The sequence below is a fragment of the Ictidomys tridecemlineatus genome, chromosome 8 (genome assembly GCF_052094955.1).
Source record: "Ictidomys tridecemlineatus isolate mIctTri1 chromosome 8, mIctTri1.hap1, whole genome shotgun sequence".
Classification (NCBI taxonomy): Eukaryota; Metazoa; Chordata; class Mammalia; order Rodentia; family Sciuridae; genus Ictidomys; species Ictidomys tridecemlineatus.
This window is the reverse complement of record NC_135484.1, coordinates 43,748,190-43,770,449: the sequence shown is the minus strand read 5'-3', so window position 1 is coordinate 43,770,449 and position 22,260 is coordinate 43,748,190. Positions and strand designations below refer to the sequence as shown.

General features: G+C 36.6%; 2 protein-coding genes across 4 annotated transcripts in view; one reads left to right on the top strand and one right to left on the bottom strand.

Annotated features, from left to right (window-relative positions):
• Positions 1 to 22,260, bottom strand: part of Mcm9 (minichromosome maintenance 9 homologous recombination repair factor) — a 75,949-nt gene that overhangs the window by 39,548 nt on the left and 14,141 nt on the right. For all 3 annotated transcript variants that reach the window (XM_078019327.1, XM_078019326.1, XM_078019328.1), the window contains 2 exons: positions 19,106 to 19,231; positions 17,322 to 17,441 (listed from right to left, as the gene is read on the bottom strand). In XM_078019327.1, coding sequence (XP_077875453.1) covers positions 17,322 to 17,441; positions 19,106 to 19,231 — 246 coding nt within the window. The remainder of the gene's footprint in view (positions 1 to 17,321; positions 17,442 to 19,105; positions 19,232 to 22,260) is intronic.
• Positions 1,323 to 13,916, top strand: Asf1a (anti-silencing function 1A histone chaperone). The gene is made up of 4 exons (XM_005336093.5): positions 1,323 to 1,854; positions 7,708 to 7,823; positions 11,901 to 12,077; positions 13,522 to 13,916. The coding sequence occupies exons 1-4, from the start codon at positions 1,746 to 1,748 to the stop codon at positions 13,732 to 13,734; spliced, it is 615 nt and encodes a 204-aa protein (XP_005336150.1). The 5' UTR covers positions 1,323 to 1,745; the 3' UTR covers positions 13,735 to 13,916.

The window sequence follows — 22,260 nt, the reverse complement described above, 5'->3', positions numbered from 1 at the left end:
CTCATCAAAAGAATGCCTGTAATCCCAGCAGCTGGGGAGGCTGAGGCAGGAGGATCAAGAGTTCAAAGCCAGCCTCAGCAACTTAGCAAGGCCATAAGCAACTGAGCAAGACCCTGTCTCTAAATAAATTATAAAAATAGGGCTAGGATGTGGCTCTGGGTTCAATCTTGGGTACAAAAAAAAAAAAAAATCTACTTAAGTATGAACAATGACCAAAGAATGACTAATTAAAATTTGGGGCACCATACAAAGAAAACACTCTTCAGATACTTAGGAAATAATTTCACTTTGAATTTCAGTCAAGTTTAGTGATTTCATTTACAACGTTTAAGGAAAAAATGATAGTTTGTGAATAAAACCATCATAAAACAAACCTTTATGTCACTCTTGATCAGTAAATAATAACAGTTGACACACACATGCTAAAAACTGTTTTTCATAATGGTAGTCAAGCAGCATAAATAATCGATGTTTCCTAGTTCAGATTTTAACTGGCTACAGGAAAGTAAAAGGGCCTCAAAATTTGTTTTACTGACATTTTTATTTAGTAATGGCTTAGGTTGTAAATTTTTTAAAAATCAAATGTTTTAATATACCTTTGTGTTCTTTCCACTTCCCTTGCCTACATTTGTCGTCGTTTTGGGTCTTGGACACTTCCATTTTCTTCTTTTATGCTCCCCAAATGGCAAAAACCTGGAGTGTAACTCATCATGTCTGTTTTTGTTTTGTTTTTCTCATTCTAGAAGATCTGGAATGGGAGTTAGAAAACCCAGGTGCAGCCAAGGATTACCTATTTGGATTTTCTAAGCAAAGTGTGTGTGGAAAATCATCTCCTCGCCCTTCATTTTGTATGTATTTAACGGAGCTGTCGTGCCTAAACGTAGACACTAGCCAAGAACTCGATTTCCAAAATGGCTTTGCTCCTTCAGAGCTGACATTGGTCTATAAAATAGAATTTATTTCCACTGCAACCAACCCTTCTCTCTACTCCAATTACATGATACAAGACAGCTGAGCCTAACCAAGTGTGGACAACTGAATCTGATCTGTTAAATTCAGCAGAGCCGACAGATCCGTTGCACTGATGTAAAAAGAGTGTTAAAAGGAAAAAAAGAAAAAGAAAAAAAAAACCCAAAACCCTCCCGGAGCACACGAGGGGCGGGATCGTGCCCTCCCGCCCCGTCCGCGCCGCGGCCACGCCCCCACATCGGCCACGCCCCCTCCCATCCCTACCGCGGCCACGCCCGACGTGAGGCGCGGGAGTCGCCGGGCCGGGGGCGGGGCCTGGGCCGCCCCTCCCCCAGCTGCCGCCGCCGGCGGCCTCCGCGCGGGCCTCCCAGCCCGTATTCCACTCACTTTGTTCTCCGCCTTTGTCCTAATCCACACCAGCAGGTGGAGCCGCAGTTAAAGTTTCCGAGTCCATTCCGGGAGCGGGAGCCTATCTTGTTTGCCGCCGAGGCCCTCGCTGGAGGAGGAGGGTCAGAGCTCGGGTGCAGCCAATCGCGGGCAACGCTGCTAGTTATCAGAGCAGAATGGGCTGTAGTTTAGTGAAATAGGAAAGCTGCAAAACACTGTGGAGTGCTCCCGTGTAAATAAAAAGAGGAAAAAAAAGTTTCTCAAGTCGCCGCTGCACGACGTCGGGCCGGTGCCGGGGCGGGGGTCTGCGCTCTTCCGAGCGGCCGCGCGCTGGACTTTATTGTGCCGCAACAAGCCCCCGTCCCCATTGTTTGTGTTTTTTTCAAAATATGGCAAAGGTTCAGGTGAACAATGTAGTGGTGCTGGATAACCCTTCTCCTTTCTACAACCCGTTCCAGTTCGAGATCACCTTCGAGTGCATCGAGGACCTGTCTGAAGGTGAGTCGCGGCGCCGCCGCCCGCCCAGGCTGTCAGTTGCGGCTGCAGACGTTGAAAGTTTCCCGGGCCCGGCCTCGCGCGGGCGGCCGGCCGCGGCGCCGGGCGGGCTGCGGCTCGCCTCTGCGGAGGGAAACTTGAAGTTGATGGACGACGGCCGCCGAGGCGCGCGCAGGTCCAGCCGCAGCCCGGGCGCCTGCCGCGGCTCAACTTGCGAGGAACTTGTTCGAGCGGAGGTAGCCATGTTGTCAGCTTTGTCTGGCGGGCGGGAGGGCGGTTCGCGGGACCCGCACTCGCGCCCGCGGCGCCGGCCGGGACTAGTGCCTGGCTGGCCCCGCGCCGGGAGCTGCGTCCGCGACCCCCGCGGCCAGTCTGGGCTGGGAGAGGCGTGTATAGAGTCGCCCCGGCGAGTTAGCAGCGGAGCCATCTTACCCCAGTAGAGAATTGGGCTGGCGACCCCAGCGTCACGACGCCTCCTCTGCCCCGCTGCGGGTGACGAGCACGGCGCCCCGCCTGCCCACCTTCTTGCCCCTGAGCCGAAGGCAAATCCATTTTTAGAGCTTACGGCAGAGTTGCCGTACTCTCCTGGCCGGCCATGCCCAGCCGCTCCGGGGAAGAGAGCGAGGCTGTCCTCGCGCTGATTTCTGGTTTCCTCGGCCAACCAGCGGGGAAGGCGGGAGCAGGCTCGGCCCCTCCGCGCCGCTGGCTCCCCGAGGGCCGCCCGTCCTCCCCGGCCGGTCCTCCCGGCCAGCGCCGGGGATGCTCGTGGCGCCCAGGATGCTGGCGCGCAGGCTCCCCGACCAACGTGGACTCCTTTTCCTTAGTGACGGAAATCTTCTCTCCTCTCTCTCAGGAAGAAACATATTGCTAAGATAGGAAGTTACATTTAATCCAAGAGCAGAAATAAGATACTTTAAAAAATTCCCAGGACTTAATCTCTGGCTTCTAAATAGTCCGAAAGAAGACCGTCTTCGAGAACGTGTTGAAATCTAATTAAAATAACCACATCCAGACAGATACAGAATACACCCTGAACATAAAACACAAACGTGGGCTAGGAAATAAAAGGTAAAGTCCTGATGGCAACGCAACAGTCTTTAGTATTTTTACGTTTTTAAGATCTTAAAAAGAATCTTTTAAATACGTGCAGTAGTACATACAGTATTTAGAAAGCTAAAACTTGATAATCTTTAATCTGTGCTTTTTTTTAGATTTTATTAATACAATTCAGTGCTTTATTTTCAAAATCTGAGTGGAAAAAAGTTTGACTTAAGTATTAATTTCACAGTTAAAATAGGGGACCATCTTTGAGCTTACATGTATATTTGAAAAAATGCATTTAAAATTATTAGGCTAATCATGGCACTGTAAAGCATTTTTTCATTTTAAAAATCAGTTCTTAATCTGTAAAATGTATTTTAAGTAAGATGTTAATTTTAAAAGCAATGTGCACTCATTGCAATAAACTTTTTTAAAAGTTGTACAAAGTAGCAGTCCTCAGTACCTACCCTCCTTTAGCTAACCACAATTAACACGTTAATATGTGACTTGTTTTAATATATACATCAAGCATCAATGCATGTATTTCATATGGAGCATATTCTGAAGGATTGCTCATTTATTAAAATGTAGTAATCTATAAAGAGGTCATGGATAATAAAAGATTATTTTTCTTACTATTTTGAGACCATTTGGTTACATACATTTACATGGTACTACTAAAAGCATTTCAATTGCCAGCCCATTTTTCATACCTAAGAGTTAGTCATTTTTCTTCCAATCAATTGCATACACAAATGGGTAAATATAAGAAAAATATTGATCAATCTATCCCAATTTATACTAGGTGTTTTGGGCATTAGAAGACCTTCAAGTTACCAGTTTTTCTCAAAGATGCCTTCCATTTTAGGATGTTGTTACAGGGTCTTTACATGGCTAGTTTGAAACCTGCCATTTATAGAAGCCAAACTGTTCCATTTTTAACGTAGATCCTTCAGAACTCAGCTCAATAACATCACAGATTTCAAGAATACACCTACTTCCACTGGTAACACTTCACATGGAGGTACCATCACTGGGCATTTATTTAGTACTTTTTAAAATATTTTAAGCTGAGTCATTGAGGAGCTGCAAAGGAATCTTTCAAAAAGGTGCCATGCTTGTATACTCCACCTAGAGGCTGTGTGGATTAAGGAAGTTGAGTTTACTGAGCAAAGGTTCCTTTTAGGTTCCATACTTTTATATTGTAGTTAGTTTTTAATAATCTATTCCTGAAATTAAACTTCAGAATATTCTGAAGAGAATTTATAAATTACTCTTTCTTGATCCCCAAGCTATAATTAAGCCACCATTTTTCATACTGTAACTGGTCAAAGTCCCCTTTAAAAACTACACTATTGGTTTGCTTCAGAAAAAGCCTTATATAGTGTTTGTTCTTCAGATAATTGGATTGTTTCTAACATAAGGCCTATGTCAGGGAGTAAAATAGTTCTACAAAATGAAAGGTCAAGATTTAAGCAGAAGTTGGACTGGGGTTGTAGCTCAGTGGTAGAGCACTTGCCTGGCATGTGTGAGACACTGTTTTTGATCCTCATCACCACATAAAAATAAATAAATAAAGGTATTATGTCCATCTACAACTAAAAATAAAAAGATTTAAGCAGAAGTTACAAAGCCTTCACAAGAATTGACTGATCTTTTTACCAATTTTTAAGTTTGTATATCAATAATTACAGCTACTGATAGTTGAATATTTACAGTGTATCAGAATTGAACATTGTGATTTATACTCTGAATTTTCAAGCTTATTCTAATGCTGCATCTTTACCCTAAACCATAGGTCTTTCCAATAGTTTAATTAATTTTAAATCCCCTGTGCTGACTTCCTTGGGTCACTCCCACCACCACAAACAGAGATACTTTCCACCTGGGATTTCTACAACTGAATGAAATTTAACTTTTTATATAAATGAATAAGCTCTTTCAACTGGTAACCTACTTAAAGTAGATGACCTTATCCAATACAGAGGGCTGGATAATTAAATCTAGGTTAAAAATAATAAAACAAGTAACACTAATTTATAAAAATTGCTGGCCATTTAAAATGCAGTAGGTTCCACAAAGATCCCACAGCATAAAAATCAATGTGTAGACATTACTTGATTTGGTTGGCTTTTACTAGCTAAGGCTAGATTATCCCTTCATCCCTTCTTTCTTTCACCTCCCCACACCACCACCAATTACACTGCCTTATTTCACTATTAATTCAAGAGCTAGAGAGGTAAAAATTTATCTTCCCAGTTATGTTTTGGAGAGTCCAGACTTTGGAATGGCCCTACCACATCTTGGATTTGATTCTTTAATATGTTGTGTAGATGAGTAGGTTAGAGTCCCACATAAAATACCTAAAAATATATACATGTATTTGCAAAATTACATCTATATAATAAAGCTGTTGAGGTTTTACCAACAGTGTTAAGTGTCAGAACCAGTACAAGCAGGTTTATAAATTATGGGTACATTCCCTATGTCAGACAACATGCCAGCTTATACCATTGAGTCCAAGTTCCTAGTGGTACAAATACATATGAAATTAACAATCTTATGAAAACCTCTATGACAATTCTCAGTCTTATCCTCTCTTGGCTAGCTTAGTAGCTTTCACATCTCTTTCAAAAGCTTCTTGGCTTTTTGGTCACCTACCTAATTAGCCACTAGTTTCCTAACCTACTTTATTGATTCTTCTTTATCCTATCAATTATAATGGCTTTATATACTCCTGCCAAATTTTATCAGACCTATTTAGTTATCTCCACTTAAATATGTAGTAAACATCTCAAACATGTCTACAACTAACAGGATAATTTTCCTCTCCTCCCACCTCAACCCCTGCAAAAAAAGTGTCTCTTCCTGCTTCTGTCATCAGAATTTATCCAGGATATAACTGTTTCACATCCACCATGGCCACACATAGTCCATGATACCATAATATTTTGCCTCCATCATAATTTTTTAATACTTTTTTTAGTTGTAAATGGATCTTTTTAATTTTACTTATTTGTATGCAGTGTTGGGGATAAAATCCAGGGCCTCACACATGCCAGGCAAGTCCTCTACCACTGAGCCACAACTCCAACCCCTCATCATAATTTTTTGAAATAGCCTCCTGTTGTCTTGCCCCCTTATAGTCTATACTGAACACAGCAATTTTAATGATGTTTTAAAATGAAAATGGATCCCTGTCACTTCTCTGCTCAAAACCCTTCAATGGGGCTGAAGGTGTGGTTCAGTGGTAGACTGCTTGCCTGCTATTCACAAGGACCTGTCAATGTAAAAAGTCAAAATCTTTAAGTTGGCCTTCAAACCCTTGTCTTATGGTTGGTTACTGACCCCCTTGTTCATTCTGTTCAAGTCCAGCCTCACTTTTTTCTGACCATGCCAAGCATGTTTTCTCCCTGACTGGATGCTCACATTCCCTGCTTCTTCATCTCTATCAACAAGTAGGTGTTCCTGTGAGAACCCAAATGCGGAAATGTACTAAAAGTGGGCAGTGTGAGTGGTCAAAATCTAGGATAGAGCCATGACATAATAGGCCCTCAACAGTCACCGAATTTTAACAACATGTATAAACCTGAAGCAGCTTTCAATTCAATAAATTGCAGTTTATAATAACATAAAAATGTACCTATCATTTCTTTTATTAAGATATAAAAATATCTATACAGTTACACAAAAATGGCACTAACTAAATTCTCTTGTAAGTGATCCAGAAACTCCTCCCTTTGGGGGTGTTTATGTGGTCTCATTGAATCTACCGTGCAAGATTCACTCATGAATCCAAGAGCAGGCCACACATATTAAACACCCTAAGAGGATGAAGAAGTCTCTTAAAGATGATTTGTATTTATAGAATTGTCTTCCTTCCCCTACTAAAGAGGAGGCTCCTTCAAAGAGTAGCAGTTTTACTTATCCCTGCGTTCTCCAGAGTACATTGTAAAAGGTGTTCAATTAAGTTTGCTATTGAATTACATATCAAAGTCTTAGAGTGCACCTGAGTTTGTTTTATACTCCTTGTGCCCATTGCTCCTATATATACTCTGTTGTGCAAACAGGTGGAAGGTTCTGGGTTTCCTCTTCCCAGTTTAAAGAATATATGACCTGAGGGAAAGAAAACCCTGTGGTCCTTTAACCACAGTTAGTATAGTTAGTAATAGGCATCAGTCCCAACTAAACCAGTAAAGTGCATCTTCAGTTTATAGTTTCAGCCATGAGAAGTGATGATAAAACAGCTACTTTGTTTCAGTTGATGAGCTAATAAAGCCCTTACTTCTGAGTCAAAAGGGAGTTATGCTAATAATGATTTTTCTACTTGAGAGCTCTGTGCTGATTTGAATCTCACAAGACAGGCCTTCCAAAGTATGTTGAGGAGGTTGTTAAAAGATGACATGCAAAAAAGGACTAAGGAATTCCTTAGCCAAATAAACATGGGAAGTGCTGGACTAAGGTTCCTGGTATTCTTTATTAAGGGATGTCTCAGAACACAATGTTGGCATGCTTTATAATAATCTTTTAAGAGAAGGTGTATAGCATTTCCCACATTTCTGGTCATGCAGTCTTTTTTGTGAAGAGCACTGTTTAGGGACCAGTGTTTCAGAAAAGATTATTTTGAGAAAGTGGTATGAAGAATGAACTCTGGTAAGAATTTTATAAGAAGCGGTTCATTGCCTTTCTGGATTTTCTGCTATTCGAAATCATTTTGCAGCCAATGTATGGCTAAGTAGACATTAAAAGTGTCTTTTGATGTCATCTGGGAATGTAATTACTGATATGAAAAAATGTTTTGGTTTTTAACTCTAGACTTGGAATGGAAAATTATCTATGTGGGCTCTGCAGAAAGTGAAGAATATGATCAAGTTTTAGACTCTGTTTTAGTGGGTCCTGTTCCTGCAGGAAGGCATATGTTTGTATTTCAGGTAAGATTCATCTTAGTAAACTTGTATACCAGATGTTTCTAAATTGACTGTCTCATGGTTCTTATCCTTTGACTTTTGTGTTAAATCACTGCTTCAACTACTTTTAATCTGCTGTCTTTCAGGCAGTCTCTGTCATAAAGGGACTGCACTTCTTGGTTTTTATGTACTGAAGTGATGTTAATAATATTTTGCTTCAGGGAAGTGCACAGCGTGCAGTAAATCTTATACTATATAATGGCACACATGGTGATTAATCTTGGGCTCTTCTAGTAGATCAGACTTTTAAGATGGCTGTCCAGAACATGGATTCAAAACACTTTTTGCTAACTGGTACAGTTAACTGCATAACCAGGCAATAATATGAATCAATAGTAAGGGAAACTAGACCATTTAGTAATAAACATTTTCAGTTTATGGTTTCAGCCACTAAGAGTGATGGTAATATAACAAAAACAAAAACTTTATTTCAGAGTAGTCAGTAACTAAGCTACATAACTATAGATGGAGATGTGTGATATTGAGGCATTGAATTTTGAGGGGATCAAATCCAGGAATTTCTGCATGTTGGGCAAGCACTCTATAAATGAGTTTATCCCCAGCTGAGTCACTGGAATTAAAGTCCAGTGGTTTACTAAGGCATCTAATCTACATACCTTATCAAGGACTACTGTTGTAAGTCCACTAGTCATTTGTGAAGAGGAAATCTACTAATATAAATTATGTCCTCAGATACCACTGACAGTATTTGGTCTGTGCCAAGGCTTCAAACATTGTCTTCTGTATGCAAAAGTGTGATTTCTTTTAATTCATGCTAAGTTGCTATACAAAACTATTGAGTCATTTCTAAATTCTCCATGCTTCTTGGAGGGAGATATTAATAATATTCCAAAGACTAATTAGCCATAGGTGTTTTTTTTTTTTTTAAATAAACTTATTAGTTTTTGTTATAAGTATTTCTACCAACAAAGTCTCACTGAAAAGTCTTCATCAAGAAAGAAAAGTCTGGGGCTGGGGTTGGGGTTCAGTGGTAGAGTGCTCGCCTAGCATGCACGAGGCATTGGGTTTGATCCTCAGCACCACATACATGTAAAATAAAGATATTGTGTCCACCCAAAACTAAAAAATATTAAAAAAAGAAAGAAAAGTCTAACTCTTTCTGTCACAGACATTCCTGTTTTCTCACTTCATAGTGACAAACCGTTTTCAGTTAAATTGGCCCTGTCTGAAATCAGCAAAGAGGGATGAAGATGTGGCTTAATAATGGAGCACTCACTTGACATGTGTGAGACTCTAGGTTCAATCCCCAGGGCCACAAATAAACAGGCAAAAGAATCACTCAAACACAGTCCAGCTCTAGGAATGCCTTTCCTACATATAGAATTCAGAGACTTGTTCTCTTAGCCTTAGGAGCTTTATATTAGGAATGCATAAATAATTTAATGTATCAAAGCAAATGGTGAAGAAAAGCTCTAAAACACATTAAAAGGGTTAAATGAGTTGTATGAGTGTATAATCTTGTGAAAAGTGGGTAACACAGAACGCCCAGTTCTGCAGAAGGAAGCACTGCCATTACAGACCTTGGTCAAACCCCACACCGCTGTGTGTGAATTTAGACAAGCTCATCTCCCTTAGAGACTCCACTGTAGGTAGGATCCTACCTTCATGAGAATGTTATAAAGAATAAAACAGTATCATCACTGACAATCTAATTACATCTATAATTAGAATTAAATTTTTATTTTCTTAGTTTCTTGAAATTGTTATATAAAGAGGCAGGAATTGATTTGGCCACAAGCTTGGGGAACCCTTACTTTACTGATAGTAATTCATGGTGTAGTAAAAGAAACTTGGGTTGACATATAGTGCTACTATAAATACTTAGATAAATGCCTTGGTTTTGAAATAATCTATTGAATCTTTTTTTTTTTAAATATTGTTTGGAACAACACGCTCCTAAGCTCTTGGTTAAGTGTTATAAGGGAAAAAAAAATCAATAGTATTTCCTTCTAGTGATAAGTAACTTTACCTTGATATCAGTGTACATATTGTCAAAAAGAACAGAGAAAACACATGTCATTTGGATCATACGTTTACCTATGTGTCTCCCATGTTTACAAAATTAACAATATCAACAGAAAGTGGCTAAGGTACAGTTTTTTATGTGTTTTAAGTAAAGCATGCCATAATATTCTCCTGTTCTGCTATGATTCTGCTTCAGAATTATTCAACTTGCCTGTTTCTTGAGTTTTCAAAGACTAGCAGTAAGACAGCCAGACATCTGCCTCATATTGCTGGTTGAAGGCAAAGATCAAAGATCTCTGTCCATCACTTTCTTATCCTGAATGATCTGAAAGACTTGCTACTTTCTCTAATTGAATTTGCTAACCTGAGTAGTTTAGCAAACAGATTTTTAAACAAACATGCCGAGAACCCATTTGTTGCGTGATGAGAAGCAATATGGAGGAGAGTTCCCATAGTGCTACTGAACTATTTCCCATCTCCACCTACTGCAACATGAGAAACCCTATGGGTACTTTAAAAGTAACCTAACCCCTCTGGGGAAGAGGTGTGTAAGATCTCTATGACAATCATCTTTGGGATAAGCTCTCTGTGCTCATCATGGTGTTTCTCCAAGGAGATCAAAAACAGCTTCAAGACAGGATCTGAATAATGAATAAATTTCAAAACACTAAATGCTTAAAGCTTTACCAAACATAAGATTATAAAGATGAACTAGATGGAACTCCTGCCCTGGACAAATTAGGGAAGACTGAAGAGTAAACATAATTTGATTGTTGAGCATACAAGTACAATTTAAAAAGCTGCTAACTCTACCTTCTTAGTTAGGGCTTATAAGGATACAAATTTTTTCAGGATGTGAGGGAAGTACATTTCAGGCCAAGGGAACACTATGTTCAAGGCACAGAGGTGGGAAAGATTATCAGCACATCTTAAAGAACTTGTTTAGTAATTCATATCTAGAACAAGAATAGAATTAAAGGAGGTATGAATGGAGTTATTGGAGAAAAATTATGAAGGATCTTAAAAATGAAGATAACCAAGATTTTGATCCCTACAAAATGAGAATAATCTATGGTTTTCAAACCAGGCTAAAGGACAGAAACAGATCTGTGTTTGAATCCTAATGCTGGCAGCAGTACAAATGATAGGCTAGAGGTGAAGAGACAAGTTAGAAGGTTTTTGCAATATTCCAGATAAGAAATGAAGACATGAAGCCAGCCTTCAGCAATGAGAGATGTTGAGAATGACTGGATGAGAGATAAGCATTGGCTGAAATTTTACCTAGGCCCAGGATGCTCCTTAGTGTCCTGACAACAGTAAGCTAATTTGTTGGAATTTGCTGGCTGCTTCAGGTTGAACTCAGATGTCTCAGGTATTATCACTGCCCATGTCTTCTCTGTCTGTGCCTCCTTCCATCCAGTCCATGTCTTTATTTCCTGTACACTGCTATAGATACGGCCCTAGCCTTTTCTTGTGTTTGTAGCCCCTTCTCTTCTCGCTTCACTTTCTGCATTAAAACAAGGTCTTTGATATCATCTACCTAAAACAATCTTCACCCTCATTGAATTTCCACCAATATAGGTGGTTTAAACAGCTTTTTTTTTTTTTTTAAGCAAAGGGACTATTTACAACAGTGGATTATTAACATTTTTTTTAAATGCTGTATACATTTCATCTTCATTTTATACTAATTTACAATTAGAATATCTGTTAAGTGGGCATGAGAATATAAGTGTCCTGGTATAATAAACATTTCTTGCCAATAGGCTGTATAAAGATAATATTTATTAATTAGGTCTGTAAATTATAACTGGACAAAGTTAAAATCCATAAGACTATTGATTTGATTGCTTAAGGGTACTTAATTATAGCATGGATAAATATGAGCAATATTTTTAAACTAGAAGCCTATCTCAAAAATGAACACTTGCCTTCCTAATGTGATTTCTAAGTTTCAGATGCACCTTCAATTGATAGTGTTAAGATAATGAAAACTCTAGCCTTTCATGCCATTAACAGCTTTTTTGTGTTTCTTTTCTTTTTAAATTATTTTAGGCTGATGCACCTAATCCAGGACTCATTCCAGATGCAGATGCCGTAGGTGTAACAGTTGTGCTAATTACTTGTACCTATCGAGGTCAAGAATTTATTAGAGTTGGCTATTATGTAAATAATGAATACACTGAGACAGAATTAAGGGAAAATCCACCAGTAAAACCAGACTTTTCTAAGGTAAGATTCCTATCATTACTTTTAAATTACTTATAGTTTTTTTAGGAAGTTGCTATTTCACAGTACACTATGAAAGTGGCTTTGATACAAAATAAATTTGAAGTCCTTGTGCCATCTGGGCAAAGTGATTATTGTTCTATTATCATGGATCACCTCAAACCTTACATCCAGTGAATTACTAGTATTAATGTTGGGCAGATACCTTGACAGTCTCTGATGGTTTACAAAAATGAAAGTGCCTCTTGTAGAACCAGGCCTTTGTTTATGGCTCTGTTGCATTTTTCAATGCGTCAAGATTTACCTGATTTTAACTTAGGACAAGCAAGTTCATATCGGTGATATTATTGATTAATCACTATTTTTATCTATAAATTTTCCCAAAATTATAGGAAGAGATTTTCTGTTTGCATTCTATATGAATATTGTTATCTTATGCCACCTAAATGCTTTGTTTTAGCTGCTATTCTTAGAAGTTAGACTATAGGTCTTAATTTTGTTTTTTGTTTTTTTCCTTTTGTACTAGAGATTAAACCCAGGGGCATTCTACCACTGAGCTATATCCCAGCCCTTTTTCTCTTTTTCAGTTTGAGACAGGGTCTCTGTAAATTGCCCGAGCTGGCTTCTAACTTGGATCCTCCTGCTTCAGCCTCTTGAGAACTGAGATGACAAGCATGTGCCACTATGGGTGGCTTAGGTCTTAAATATTTCTGATTATGGAAAACAGCTTAAATTCCGTGAAGTTAAAATATGATTTAGTAGTTTCAAAGATATTTAGTATCTTATAAGTTTCCATTAGGAACCATTAGCAGTTTAATAACTGGTGATTTTGTGAGGATGCAAAGTAAGCAAAGTTAAAATGGCACTATCTGTCAGACCTTTCAAGAAAAATTTCATGACTGTGGAATAGAAAGTTCTCCTTTCTGATAATAAGGCTGGAATGCTTTTTATCCTATTTGTGGGGCCTTCCATTGATCTATTACTTGTATTGAAGAAAACAAAGAACCTAGTATATTGTTTCTAAGAATGAGCCATAATATTTAAAAGGTAAAAAGCCACTATAATGAAGTTACTATGTATTCATTATAATATAATATTTGGGGAACTAATTCATTTTCCTTGAAAACATCAATCTAAAGAGATATTGTTTCAATAAAGCATCCTCTGAAGCATTTACCTACAAAAGATTTTTTCCCTCCCTTTTAGGAAATAAAGTATAGAAGAGTTAGATGGCTTATTGGTAGTGAAAGATCTATATGAATTCCCTCAGATTCTCCTTTTTTTGTTTCTACTAGGAAAATAAGTTCTTTGCCGTGGCCTCAGTCTTCGTTTATTAGTTAGGCTTGAAGGGCTTTATTTGACTTATACCTTTGTATGTGAATGCCTCTACTTACTATGGTGATCTAACTTTCCTAGTGTTTACCATTTATATATTTCCTTCCTCTAGCTTCAAAGGAATATTTTGGCATCTAATCCCAGGGTCACAAGATTCCACATTAACTGGGAAGATAACACAGAAAAACTGGAAGATGCAGAGAGCAGTAATCCAAATCTACAGTCACTTCTTTCAACAGATGCATTACCTTCAGCATCAAAGGGATGGTCCACGTCAGAAAACTCACTAAATGTCATGTTAGAATCCCACATGGACTGCATGTGACCACCTGCCATCCCTTTAGTACAGATTAAGCTATTAAAAACAGAACTATTTCCCTGAAATTCCGTAAGTACATAGTCAAGACACAATGTGAAGAATTTGTTTAAAAACATCCTGTAGAAAGTTTATAAGAAAACCAGTATTTGAGCAAATTGTGGAATATAAATACAACTATTTTTAAGTAATTTTTTTTCTCTAATGTGTTATTTTATTTGTTCTGAAACTAATCTGATTAAAGCATATATATTATTTTCTTCTCCTTTATATGTAATTAAAGCACTTATAAAAAGGAAAATATGAATCATCAAACCAGATTGTGAAGATGTCTTAGCCTCTTGGACAATAATCTTGGGACCACTATTTTACTGGCCTTTGAAAGAACAAAGTTGACTTCAACTAAATGTTTCTTCCTGTGAAGACAAAGTGTGGTTTTAATTTAAGAGGCAAATTTCCACTGGTTAACAAAAAGGAGTCCTTAAAAGGGGAATTTGAAGTCAACTAAAAACTACCAAGAACTTTAGGTTTCAGTTTTTCCAGGCCACCATAACATCTTGTAGCTGCTATTATAGTTCATGTAATATTGGACAGTAGTTGGTTTGGTTTCTAAAATAATAACAAATGTGGCTAATTGTTTATAAGGTCCTCTGGCTATGGTTTTGGTTTTATAACAGGACAACAAAACACATGAACTATAACTCATTTTTGAACAGTGATTTCGACATATCAAGAGCATATAAACTCCCTAAGTTTAAGAACATGAGATTATAATAGCTCAAATATGCTTATTAGATTTATAAAAGTACTATGAACTTTAAAAATTCTTTTGATAGATCATCTGTTGTTGGCACTATTTATATAAAAACAGTGGATTTAGAAAGGTATATTTAGCTTTATCATAACAGATTAGTTACTATTTTGGAAATATCTATATTTTCACATCTATACTACCATGTCCTCTGACAACTCGAGAAGAATAGGATCAGGCATATTTGTAGTTGACACATTCTAGATAGCTTTTCCAGATAACAGGTTTTTGAAAAGCAATAATGGAAAGGAATTTATTAACTAAATGGGTCAAAAGGTTATTTTTCTTTGATGACATCTAGGTACTTCAAAAAGTCTCTATACTCCATTAAATTAAAGGTAGAATAGTTTCATTTGACTCTTGCTGCTAAGCAAGGTAGCCATATGATTATAGCTTATGCAGTGCCTTCATATCTAAAACTTTTATACTGCACTTTTCAAAGCTTTTATTTTGAGGAAAGGAAAAAGCATTTGTCTAAATACAGACTCTTAAGTTGTATATATTTCATGTCATTCTAAAAAAGTGAATTTGTGAAGCAAAAGTTTTGCTAAATATTAAACTTTGGAATTTAATATGACAGATTATTAGAATATTATCCATTAACTAGTTCATAGATTTTAAAAGCAAAATGCCTCCGACTGTTAAAACTATATGAAGAAAATATCATCTTTGTCTAACTGAAATTAAAAGAAAATGTTAAGGTATTAAAATGAAAATAAAAGTAATACTTTCCAACAAAGAGCTCAGTGATTAATCTAGTAGGAATAAGATATGTTCTCATTAGAAATAAAACATATAAACTAAATCACCAAATAATACAATCCACCGCTGACTTTTTATTCTAATTAAAAGATCACTTTGTAGTGACATCAAAGAGTTAGGTTTTTATATCAATTTGGAAATTGACAGCTAATTTTCACACAAATTTCGGACTTAAAAACAATTACCTTTTATTACATTAAGTTTTATGGCTTTGTTAAGTTAGTTTTAAAAAAAATGAATGACTGAAAATCGATTTGGAATTCAAATATTAATAACAGAGCTAGTGTATAGGCTTTTTTCTCCATGGTAGCCTCATTTATAGACACTATATCTGAATTTAGCTGGCAGGCTTAGAATTGTTTTTCCCGCCTTTTGATCATGAAGAATATAAATGTGAACAAATCACCTAACGGCACTGTAGAGATAAGCTGAGTAAGTTAGAGGAAATCGGGGTATCATTTGAGCTGAGAACACAATCCAGGAATCTGAGGAAGCATATGTGCATTTGTCCTTTATAACCTTTAGATTTCTATATGGTCTTACCCTGTGGTTTTAGGATTTTGGATTTCTAGTTTTATCAAAAGTCTGACAGCAGTTTTCAAATTTTTTTACCATGATCCAAAAAAAAAAAAAAAAGCATGATCCTGTAGCAACACAAGTTTATATTAATTTTCAACGCATCCTTTATGTGTACCTCACTATGTGCTGCATGACTCCCTAATGGGTTGCAATAACAGTTTGAATAAAAGCTAATCTGGTCCTTTGAGTAGGTGAGAAGTAGCAGTCAATTTTCTACGATTATGAAATTTATATTCCCTCTATCAGTCTTTTTGCTCATATTTGGGTTATAAAATAGCATAAAAAAGAGGGGAAAATACTAATGTATTTTTACAATTCACTAACACAGTGAGTTAATAGCCATTCATGATGAAACTTCCTAAATAATCTTATGTTACTGGTAGTCCACAAGATGACTTGGACTTATTTCTTGACATACCAGGTAATTAGGAAATATTCCATGTCAACATTCCACATAATTACTTGGGAAACATCTTTCTTTGTTGCAGACACCACTTTATACAGAACCTTAGAACACTGGATGGTAAAGATTCTAAAGTACACAAGTGTTCTTTATATAATCTTTCCTACTTCCTTTCAGTAGTAGGTTTGTCCACTATTTTCAGTTTATAAATTTCTCCTTGTTAATGCATATTAATGTACTGTTTTATTTTAAAATTCGAGAGGCCATTAACTTATATGGGAAAAGTGGAATATCTTGTTATATGATAAACTTTGAAGTGTAAGCTTCTCATAAGAAATTTGAACATAGGCTATGGAAATTAGGCTCTCTTAACAAGTAGCAAATAACAAGATGTGTGAAACCAAAGGCCCATTTTTAGAACAGGAGAAACATTCCAATCAAAACTGTAAAAATACAAAATAGCATTAAAATACATTTTTTAAAATATTTTTTTCTGAATTCCGAAGTTGCTTTATAAATATTTACATCCTATCTGCAAAGGCTTTTAAATGTACTTGATGAAGAATCATTACAATATATGAATGAAGCACCATGTTATATATATGAAAATATGCTTTCCAAATAGTAAAACAGATATCTATCTTTTCCAAAGAAATTTCAGTAAGAAATACTATTACCCATGAGACCTATGAACATGAAAATGCCTTAAGTTCTACACCATCTATCTAATGTTTTGTTTACTGGAACTTCATAAAATGCCAGATTATATGTACATTTTCCTGAATAAATCTGTATGAAAGTAATCATTAGAAAATGAGAAAAATCATAGCAAAACTAAGATGCAAAGATAAGTAAAGGTGAAGCTTTCTAAGTATTTTTGTAGAGCTACAAAAGTTGCACATTTCTTTCAATTTTTGGCAGTTACTCTTAGAAAAATTAGCTTGACATTTATCCTAATATAGGTACCTTTTCAGAAGACATAAAGTCATTGGCAAGCTTCTGAGGAATGTTTAAATTATTTGAAATTGTCACGTACAGTACCTGCACTGGTAGATCCAATTCCTGTGGTCAACACAGATCTTGGTGTAATCTTGGCTGCATATTTGAGGAATTGAGATTTCCCTGTGCCAGGATCCCCAACCAATAAAAGATGAGGTTCACCTAGAAAAAATTAAATAAAATTTAAAATTGCTATAAAAGGATCCATGAATAAATATAATCAAAAAGAAAATGATCCACTTGGAATGCTAACATAGTTTATTTTATACAGTGTTATTGATGTATACTTTTATGTAAGGTTCAAGAAAGGATTTAACTAGACAATCTTTAGAACAGTTAACTCTCATAGTAATAGTAATCTTTACTTGATTACTGAATGTGACATTTAAAATCTAAATTCTATTAATAGATTGTGTGCTATTTCCAGATGTTTAGGCCCTTGCTTAATTTTTTAAAAATTTGGCTTATAAAATTTCTGATTTTATTCTACCAATTTTAAATACAAACTACTGTTATTAAATCTTTCCATTCAAGTCATACAAGTATTTTATTCTATTTTTATTTAAATATTTCTAATTGTTGGAGATTTTTAAAAGTGCTTTATACTTGTCAAATTATGTAAGATCTAACAAATAAGCAAAAGCATTTCTTATTTTATGAAAATTTTAGTAGCTTAATAAAATATCTATCTTTAAAAAATAGGTGGTTGCAGTGGCATACACCTATAATTCCAGCAACTCAGGAGGCTAAGGCTGGAGTGTTGCAAAGTTAGCCAGACTCTATATCTTAAAATAAATGAGTGAGAATGAAGCTTGGTAGATCTCTCAAAATAATTAAATATTCTTATATTTCAAATGCAACATAAACGAACAAGTGACCATTCTTTGGTACTTGTTATCTCACTGACCAAATGTCTTTAGTTTACTCTAGTGTTTTCTAAATATATTAATAGACAATCCCTATTTAAGCTCAGCAATTATCAGAGTACCATGTAGATAACAGATGATGAAAACACATAATGTATACAAACCCTATACTTAGTATTCTATGCTGAACTATTTTTTACTCTACTAACAGCCTGATTTACAATAATGTTCTTTTAGTTATCTAGTTTACTCTTTGGTTATTATGGCCCATATGAGGGACATTCAAGTCAGTTAAGTGTGTTAGCTGCAAAAGAGCTCTCTGCTATCCAAACATAATTATACACTTAGAGTAATCTTTGCTTGAATGTGTGACCTACAGCAGCATCTCATGGCAGATGGCACATTTGCTATCTACCAACAGAAGGGGAATCAGCAGGCAGATAACTGAGAGCAGCAGTCTGAGAGAAATATACCGACAGTCCCAGATGGAGAGACTGACTTGGCAATATTTAAAAATGCGCTATTTCTAATCTTCTTGAAGAAAGACTCAGGATCCCGTAAAAATTACTAGTAATAAAATCATAAAAATTTTATTTAGCAGCACCTATATAGGGTAGATCAATACTATTTACCTATTGAAAAACTTAATTTTTTAAAATGTTTCTGGAATTTGGGAGAGTAGCTTCTGATAAAGGTGCTGAACTAAGTATGAAATATACAACAGTCAGAAAATCTCAAAACAGTGCTTTTACTAGGAAAGAAAAAGCCTAGCTTCTGTATTTATATGTGTTAAGAATAAATTAAGTTTTAGGTGGACACAATATCATTATCTTACATTTATGTGGTGCTGAGGATCGATCGAACCCAGTGCCCCCTGCATGCTAAGCAAGCTCTCTACCACTGAGCCACAACCCCAGCCCCTGTGTTAATATTTTTTAATTTTCAAAACAGTATACTAACCTCTGACCCTTGTTCCTGTAGCATCAGTCCTTTGAATCCCACCAGCCAGCACCATGGCCACAGCAAGCTTTACTAGATACATCCCAAACACTTGAGGGCACAAGCTGGCCAGTATTTCATTCCTTCCTGGGAAATGTAGAAAGATCAGAAGTTACCAGCAATTTTCAAGAAATGCTAACTGGAATCTTCCTTCCTATCTTAACTGACTATAAACATATTCTTTCTACTAATTTAAAATGATCATGAGGGCTGAGTCTAAATGATTAAAGAGCAACTGTTGTGGTTCTTCTTTTCTTATTAATGCAGTGAGAGGATAGTCTGATTTTTATTCCTGAGACCTGCCTGCTTAAATCTCTCATACTTCTGAAGAGGCACAAAGAAAGGGATCTCCTTTTCTTCCTCATCTACTACCTATCAGGCCAGCATTTCCTTTAAAAGTATACCAGCTATACTTTCCGTGAGATAATTTCAGTAAACTTAATCCACTCCTAAATTAAAAGGAAAGTATTGAATGTTAAAAATGAGTCAGAACTTAACAGCCAGAAATCTTTAAAGGGGTAGTTGGAACTTATGAAGCTTCTCGAAAAGTGGTAGAGAAGTAAAATCAATCCACCCTGCAAGTCAATTTGACATTTACTCTGAGCATTTTGGTAAATTCTTTTAATCTGGAATAGGTTACTGGAGTTATCAGAGTATCAGTATTAAGATCATCAAAAACTACAGCCCCAGCAAATCAAGCAGGAAATTTTGAATTCTTATAATTATGTGCTTTAAATAAAAGACTATCATTGTTTTAAGTTCCTTTTTTATACATATCAAAACACCAATCTGAGAATCTCCATATCCCATTCATCAATTAGTCTTTTATCTCATCACTGACCTAATCAATCTATAATACTCCAGCAGGCCTTCCCCGAACCTTTCCATGATTTTTAAAAAATTTTTTTTAGTTGTAGATGGACACGATATCTTTATTTTACTTTATTTTATGTGTTGCTACTGATCGACCCCAGTGCCTCACACTTGTAAGGCAAGCGCTCAACCACTGAGCTACAACCCCAGCCCCCTTTCCATGATTTATGGCCCTACACACAAGGACTTTTTGTATTGACACATTTTTGTTTGTTTGTTTGTTTACTTGTGTTTGTTTGTTTGGAGGCTGAGCATTGAACCCAGAGCCTTGTGCAACTAAGCACATGCTCTGCCCTCAGCCCAGTAATGAATCAAATTGACTCTGTCAGGTAAGCTATGGTGATTGTGACCTGGGATTGCAGAAAAGTAAAGAAACAAAAATCTTTTAGTAAAAAGGGAACCAGAAAGGAAATGGTAAATCCAGGAAGTTCATTCATTACCAGAAGTCCCTCCCTTTCCAGTGTTAACAAAGTTTAGAGAAAAAAGTCAGAGATCTAAGCAGATAAGGTCTGAAATGAGGTAGGTAAACTGACCAGAATCTATGGCTTACACATAAAGATAGTTGGGAAGATACCCAACTAGCAGGTTTAAGAATAAGTACACTGACTTGGGAGTCACCCAAGTCAACACTGTTCAAGGGCCAGCTTTGTTGAGTTGAATAAAGGTAGATTTAGTAACTAACGTGCTGATGGGAAGCATATCCCAGTAGTAAAATCACAGGCCCTGGTATCGTGTCTGGACTCAAATACCTCGGATTTAACTCTGGGTGTTTCTCAACCTCTCTGCTCTATTTCTTTCTATATAAAATGAAGATAATATTGGTATCTCAGAATTCTTAAGGATCAAAGGAGAAAGTTCCTAGCACACAGTAGAGACTTCTTAACCATTAATTCTTTCCTGAATTATTTGTGCTTGTTTCTGATCTCAAGATCTCCTTAATACAAAAGATACACAATGAAGGTAGAACTGGGGTACCAGCAATAAGCAAAAGAGGAAGACCATTATCCTAAATGTGCTGTCTAAGTTGAAGAACATGATTCCTTGGATTATAGCAATAGGTGCTTCCATGGCTTTACCATGAAAAATACATTAGGGTGAATACCATTCCATCACCTCCTCCCTCCTGAAATTTTTGGTTCTAGACCTTGTTAGTGATATGGCCATGGCCAAGTTATCTCCTCTTACGGCATGGCCCTCAGTTACATCAATGAAGAAAACCTTTGATCTAAGATAACTAAGTCACCCTAGAGAGGGTTCAGATGGCCCAACAGACCTCAGCACCAGGGTTAAGGGGTCCTTGAGGTCATTATAGGTCAGAATAAAACTTCTTGAGTCTCATCCAAGTCAATATCCACAGTATCGAGAAATAAGTCAACCTCCAAGAGGAGAAGAGCAACCTCCAGCGTTAAGACACAGAAGGAAGATGTCCTGTTGGAAACAGGTTCTCATCTTCACCTCTCCTCCACCAATACACATATAGACTTTGAAATGGTCAAATATAGTGCACTGGTACCTGATATATAGGAAACTAAGATAGAAATAAGATAGGTTTTTAAATCATCAGCACAAAGCACTTGTGAAGGTCTGGTTAGAGCACAGCATGATGACCAACCTTCACTGTTATAATGTAGAGTTGAGCTGTGACACTGAAATGAATAAGGAATGACCATGTGCCAAGGAAGAGTAGAAATTATTATTATAAGGACCTCATCCTAAGAAAACAATTTTGATTAAAAAGTTCACTTAAAAATATATGTGATTCTTAAAGCACTTCGTAATAAAGCCACAGTAGAGAGAACTTTGGGCTCTTTTCTATGTAGATCAAATAAAAGATCAGAAACTATTACATATGTGTTACATACTTAAGTTTAAAAAAATCCTGCAAAATATAAACAAATTCCCATGTTTAGGTAAATGGAAGCTATTTTATGAACTCTCATCTGTCTAGTTCTGCATGGGACGTAAGAATAAATATATATTTGATTTGTGGTAAAGTTTATTAGAAATAGTCTATTACAGGCTTCAGTTTAGTTTTCTCAGAAGGTGCCTCCAAGGAAGAATGAAAAAAGGGGAACATTTAATTGGTATTTTTTTCATTTGGTATTTCCAATAAAAATATATATACCCAAAGGCTGTGATATTTTATTCTATGTAATTACACCTTCGTCTGATAGAATTTTTGCCGCGGTGACAAAGTTTATTCTTTGTATCTTCTCATCATTTCCTATGTCCTCCCTATTTAA